The 5,866-nt window shown below is 36.5% G+C and overlaps 1 protein-coding gene across 2 annotated transcripts; it reads right to left on the bottom strand.

Annotated features, from left to right (window-relative positions):
- Positions 1–1,668: 1,668 nt before the first annotated feature.
- Positions 1,669–3,408, bottom strand: LOC149165746 (uncharacterized). Of its 2 annotated transcripts, none has more exons than XM_089431194.1 (2): positions 2,952–3,408; positions 1,669–2,702 (listed from the first exon to the last, which is right to left on the bottom strand). In XM_089431194.1, exons 1-2 carry the CDS (start codon positions 3,214–3,216, stop codon positions 1,792–1,794), a joined length of 1,176 nt encoding a protein of 391 aa, XP_089287320.1. In that variant the 5' UTR covers positions 3,217–3,408; the 3' UTR covers positions 1,669–1,791. The 2 variants fall into 2 exon arrangements, with proteins under 2 accessions (XP_089287320.1, XP_089287321.1); XM_089431195.1 differs by having other exon boundaries at positions 1,669–2,696.
- Positions 3,409–5,866: the final 2,458 nt, after the last annotated feature.

The raw sequence follows: 5,866 nt of genomic DNA, 5'->3' as shown, positions 1-5,866 counted from the left end.
ATATACGTAGTACTGGAAAGTTGTGCAACATAGAAAAATGACCATAGTAATCTTCTCTTCATTCCTTGCACTGCTGATATTTTCCACATTTTGATTACAATAAAAGCTTATGTTATGTCTCAGGTCTTCTGCACGAAAAACACTTACTTTCTACCTTGCACTGCAGTGCAGCAAGAAAGCTATTACAACCACATGGTTGGGCAATGACGGAGTCCTCAATCATGGACCATTGCTTTCCCACGAAAGACTGGAAACATGTTTCTTGATCAAATCGGATCCTCAATCATGGACCATTGCTCTCCCACGAAAGACTGGAAACAGGTTTCTTGATCAAATCGGATCCTTCAAATTTCCCATGGAAAAACATTGTGTGGCCAATTCAAAACTTGAGATCCTTCAAGAGCGCTTAACAAATTTGACTGGATGCTATACTCTTGAAAAGGAGTAATTGATTCTCTAGGGTTAGTATTTGCGGATGCTACTGACCTAAAAGTCATAGGCAGCGATTGGCTTTCATAGTACATTTAAGGCGAAATTTGTAAGAGATAATTCCTCCTGAGCGTTGTTTTCTATCAATTCCTTACAACTTCCATTAATAAAAGTGCGGTCCATTTCTATTTTGGCTTTCAGATTAGTAGGATTATCGCACATGTTAATGGAGGCTACTTTGATGGTATTGAATTTGAAATTTGAATATTTCCCAAAATGTTAAAAAACATGTAAATGGGTTTGATGACATGTTCAAAGTATCGGTTAGAATTGTTTTGTTGAGATGTTAAATAATTTTTTCACAACTTCCATTGATAAAAGTAAGTGCGGTCCATTTCTATTTTGGCTTTCAGATGAGTAGCATTATTGCACATGCTACTTTGATGGTATTGAATTTGAAATTTGAATATTTCCCAAAATGTTAAAAAACATGTAAATGGGTTTGATGACATGTTCAAAGTATCGGTTAGAATTGTTTTATTGAGATGTTAAATATTTCTTTTACAACTTCCATTGATAAAAGTAAGTGAGGTCCATTTCTATTTTGGCTTTCAGATTAGTAGCATTATTGCACATGCTACTTTGATGGTATTGCATTTGAAATTTGAATATTTCCCAAAATGTTAAAAAACATGTAAATGGGTTTGATGACATGTTCAAAGTATCGGTTAGAATTGTTTTGTTGAGATGTTAAATATTTGGTTTTTTAAATAGTGGGAAAGTTGATCATAATTTAGTGGTCAAACTTACAGTTGAGAGATCATCACTGGTTTTTATTAAGGGAACCTAAGCTTATTCATTATTATTATTCAAGGAAAACCATGACACCTGAAATTACTGGCTAGTAATCTGTAAAAGAGCAGAAAAAATACTTTCACTCTTGCCAAATATGTCTATCTTTGAAGCCCTTAAACCTCTTTCCTTACCTCCATAAAAAAAACTTTTAACCCAGCAAAACAATTTTAAATCAAACCCTAAAATCAACTTTAAACATTGTTCCTGTATAAATAGATTTTATTGATAAAATCTCATTGTAAAATTTTTACTCATTGCAGTTTAAAAACACAACCATTAAGGAAAACACGACCATTAATACAAATAGAGAATATCAATGATTGATGAATTAATTAACTTATAACACTCACGCATTTTCAATCCTTTGTACAGGAAACACAATCATTAATAAAATATCCGGAGTAACTAAAATTATTTCAATGTGCAAATCTTCAAGCTATTCTTTTTGGTTTTGGGTTTGCTTCTGCTCTGGGTTTGTCCTTAGATTTTGAGCTTCTTATTAGGATATTAATTCCATCCACCTGGTGAAGGTTTGGGGTTTTTCTGTTTATTTAATTTAACAGGGAAAGCGTGATGGCATCCTCGCTTTACTTCGTTTATCTCTGCAATATCCTTGCAATTCTGTACAAGATCTATGATCTTTGAAAATCCCAGGAACTTTTCATCCAGGATCTTTCCGGTAGCCTTCTCGAAGTCCACACGAATGGGTGAAATTTTGTATCCTTCTTCTGCTTGTTTCTTGTCGTTTACAGTTAGGGTCAGCCATGCTCTGAAATCCTCCAACGAAGCCACTTTCTTCTTCTCTGTAGATGACGATGCTGAAGATATAGGATTCCTGCCCTTCTTTGTTCTAGTAAAATGGCCATGGAAACGAGGCTCTGGTTGCACTGGTCTTCTGGCCGTTTCATCTGATGGAAAATTGCATGTATCATCCCATCCATTGTTGAGACGGGGAGGGAAATTGCATGTACTATCCCATTCATCACCGAGGGAGGGTTTCATGCTGACTGAATTATTCTGGCTGCAATTGAAACTGGATGCATTATTCAATTTTTCCATCTCTTTACTGTGAATTTGAAAAGAGGTTGAAGAAGTAGGAAAGGCAGTATTATATAAAGCATCATATACAGTAATCCCACCATGAAAGTGTGACTGCTGAACTTCATTCTGTAATGACATGAGAAATAATAACCATCCAAGACAATTATTAACCCCACCCAACATGCCCTGAGGAATTTCACTCATAGACTGGCAGACCAAGAAAACATTATACGATCTCTGCCGGAGCTTCTGAAGCACATAACATAAATCCACATTCCCAACGATGAAGATAATATTTGCCGGTGGCGGATTATCCATTGCCCACAGAAGTACATCAGCAATCATCATTTTCTCCATTTCTTTTCTCTTGCCTGTTACTGATAACCCAAAAGAGGTAAATGCACAAATTATGCAACAGCAGAAAGAAAAGTGGAGCTTAATTCGAACATGCTCTAAGTCAAGCCAGACAATGCCATTTCCCAAACAGGTACCGACTATTCAAGGGAAAGTAATAGCAGAAAAAGATTTACAGACGAATTAAACCCTAAGTAGAAAAAATCAATAAATTGATGAGAATTTAATGAAAAAAAAAGCGTAAGAAAATCTGGCGCAATGAATGTGCTGACCAGGAGGAAGCTGGTGTAGTCCGATTCCAGAGTTGACAAGTCCCTGATGAAGCTCTGTCTGAGTCTCTGAGAAGAAATCATAGGCAGAGAAGGGATGGTTATCGATGGTTCCTCCTACAGCATTCACCATGGAAGTATTGATGTTAAAATTGCGGAGTAAAGCAGAGGCTATGGAAGTCACAATGTAAGGGTCGACATAAGAAGGCAAGGGGCAGCTCTCCATATCCCACCACAATGATGTCGTTGTTCCTCTTGCTACTGCCATTCTCTCCAGGTTTTTCGCTGCACCCTGCGCTGTTATTGTTTGTTAGGTTAACTAGCAATAACAGGGCATCGAGGAGAACTGAATACCACTCTCTGAACTCAAGCTGGTCACTACATAATGAAGGCGAAGGCAATGGCTCTCCACTAGTGAGTGATTTCAACGCGAGGTATCTCACTCAAGATTTTGCCGGTCTGATTCAATTTATATGGGTTAAAATTTCGGACCAGTGTGGCTCATTCTCGCACGAAAAGTTCATTTGGCATGAAGATATCTTAACTTTTGTGCAGCGGAAGAATTCTATACTTCTATACTTTAAAACACTGAGATTCCAAAGTTCTTTTGTGCCATGGAAGCCATCTAATTGGGATGCAATGATTCTAAGCTTGTGCAGAATGCGTAGGAACCTCTTCATCCATCCTTTGCACCTCTTTTACGACTTGTTTTGACCTCCTTCTATCTCCTCTCCGTACGGAGGGGAAGAATTACAAAAGAGATTTGATTTCATCTTCTAAGAAAATCATTTTCTCCTAACGATAGACTTACGAGACAGTGAGAGGCAACAAGGGAGTTTTAGTATAATCGGCCACATAAATACTCTCTCTCTTTTTGGGTGTTCTTCGCTTATTGGAGTAAACGGCCAGGTATTTGTGTAGCAAATGGAAGGTATAAAACCATGGTTTTCGAAGGCGTATGGGTAAATATATAAAATTATTATAATATATACAATTTAGTGGATAGTTTCTAGTTGCTATCGGTTTTTTATTGGGTCAACAAATTTTGTTGAGTTTTTTTTGTGTTATTTATTCAACTTCAGATGTTAGGAGAGATGTGTTATTTATTCAGCCTCGGATGTTAGGAGAGATGGGTCTGATCCTCAAACCTATTAGCTCCTGGATCTTCTCCAATAAGGTGAGATGTTGATTTACTTCATGCATTGTATCTTTTATAGGAGACCGTTTGGTTCTCCCACTTTGTATATACATCAGTGTACTCCACCGTCCTTTTGATCTACTTTATGGTCATTAGTTGGACATAAATATAATTATCTTATCTTATTTTATAATATGTATGCATAGGAAAAATTTAATTAAATTATTGTATAAAATGTGTTATCTATATATATATATATATATATTAGGTTAATAATTGGGGTTAATTGTGGTAGTTGGGAGAAACGTTGTTTTTATGTAATCAAATTCAAATCTTGTATGTGACATATTGAAGTTAAGTATTTCTTGTATTGACTTCTTATTGGCTAATGTCAACCAATCTTAAATTATATATAATTTTTAAATTTTATTAATGGACCAAGATTAATTATTAAAATATAACTATGTATTTGAATGGATAGTAAATTGATTCATGCTTTTAATAGTTCCTTTATCATATAAGTGAATTTGAATGGATCATAAATTTACCTTTAACAATTTTTTTACCACATTGCAATTCTAAATTAAGTAAAATTTTAAACATTTTTATTCTTTATTAAAGTCAATGTGATTTATTAAATCATTTGAAAAAGATTAATTCAACACAAAGTTGATATTATATAGTAATATTATATTTAGTATTAATATATTATAATTTTCAAATTATTAAATTTAATAACTTTGGATTAATGCAAATATTAAATTTGTTATATTGTAATATATATTAATATATCATGATATATATTAACTCTAAATATATATGGAGGGAAGAACAAAGACATAGAGTGATAGAGGTGGAGAGATAGGGGGAGTTACAAGGGAGAGGAGGAGATACAATGAAGGAGAGGGAAGAGGAGGAATGAAGAGAGAGAAGAAGGTAGTGAGAGAGTGAGAGAAGGGTAAGAGAGGGGGAAGAGATAGTGACAAGGTTGAAGGGCAGATGGAGAGAGAGAGAGAGAGAGAGAGAGAGATGGAGGGAGAGAGGGAGGTAGGAGAAAAAAGGCGAAAGGGGAAGGACCAGAGAGAGGACTTGAGAGAGAGGAGGAGAGAAGGAGAGACATAGAGATAGAGTTGGAGCGGGAGAGAGGGAGTGAAGAAGAAAGACATAGATAAAGAAAAGTAGAGAGGGAGTGACAAGGGAGAGATGAAGAGAGAGTGTGTATTTGTTGGGGTGAGATAGAGAGACAAAGAAGGAGAGATAGAAGGAAGGGGGAGAGAAGGAGAGAGGAGAGAGGGAGGGAGATAGTGACAGAGTTGGAGGGTAAAGAGAGACGGGGGAGATAGAGTGAAGTGAGAGAGAAAGGGACAGAGAGGAAGGAAGAGAGAGAGGACATGACAGAGAGGAGAGATAGAGGGAGAGGGAGGTAGGTAAGAAGAAAGACATAAAGAGAGAAAAGTGGGGGGAGAGAGAGAGAGAGAGAGGAGAGAAGGAGGGAAGAAAAATAGAAATGGGAGAGAGGGAGAGTAAGAAGAAGAGAGAGATAGATAGAGATGGAGAAAGAGTGTGTATGCTTTTGGGGTGATATAGAGAGGCAAAGGAGAGGCGGAGGGAGATAGAGATATAGGTGGGAGGTGAAGAGAGGGAAGAAGAAATATATATAGAGAGAGAAGGAGGGAGAGAGGGAGAGATAGATCTATATGGAGAGAGAGAACGTGTGTGTTTAAGTGGGGTGAGATAGGGAGACAAAGAAGGAGATATGAAGGGAGAATATAAATATAGA

This window comes from Pinus tabuliformis, chromosome 5_1, assembly GCF_031772625.1.
Source record: "Pinus tabuliformis cultivar Carrire ecotype Pingquan chromosome 5_1, CPIR1, whole genome shotgun sequence".
Taxonomy (NCBI): domain Eukaryota; kingdom Viridiplantae; phylum Streptophyta; class Pinopsida; order Pinales; family Pinaceae; genus Pinus; species Pinus tabuliformis.
The sequence above is the reverse complement of the archived record's forward strand: the minus strand, read 5'-3'. Positions and strand labels throughout refer to the sequence as shown.

Bases quoted from the DNA above. Each gene is read 5' to 3' on its own strand.
- LOC149165746 (XM_089431194.1), bottom strand. From the start codon at position 3,216: ATGGCAGTAGCAAGAGGAACAACGACATCATTGTGGTGGGATATGGAG. The intron at 2,703-2,951 runs GTCAGCACATTC...TTGGGTTATCAG, and splicing joins ACTACACCAGCTTCCTCCTG to TAACAGGCAAGAGAAAAGAA.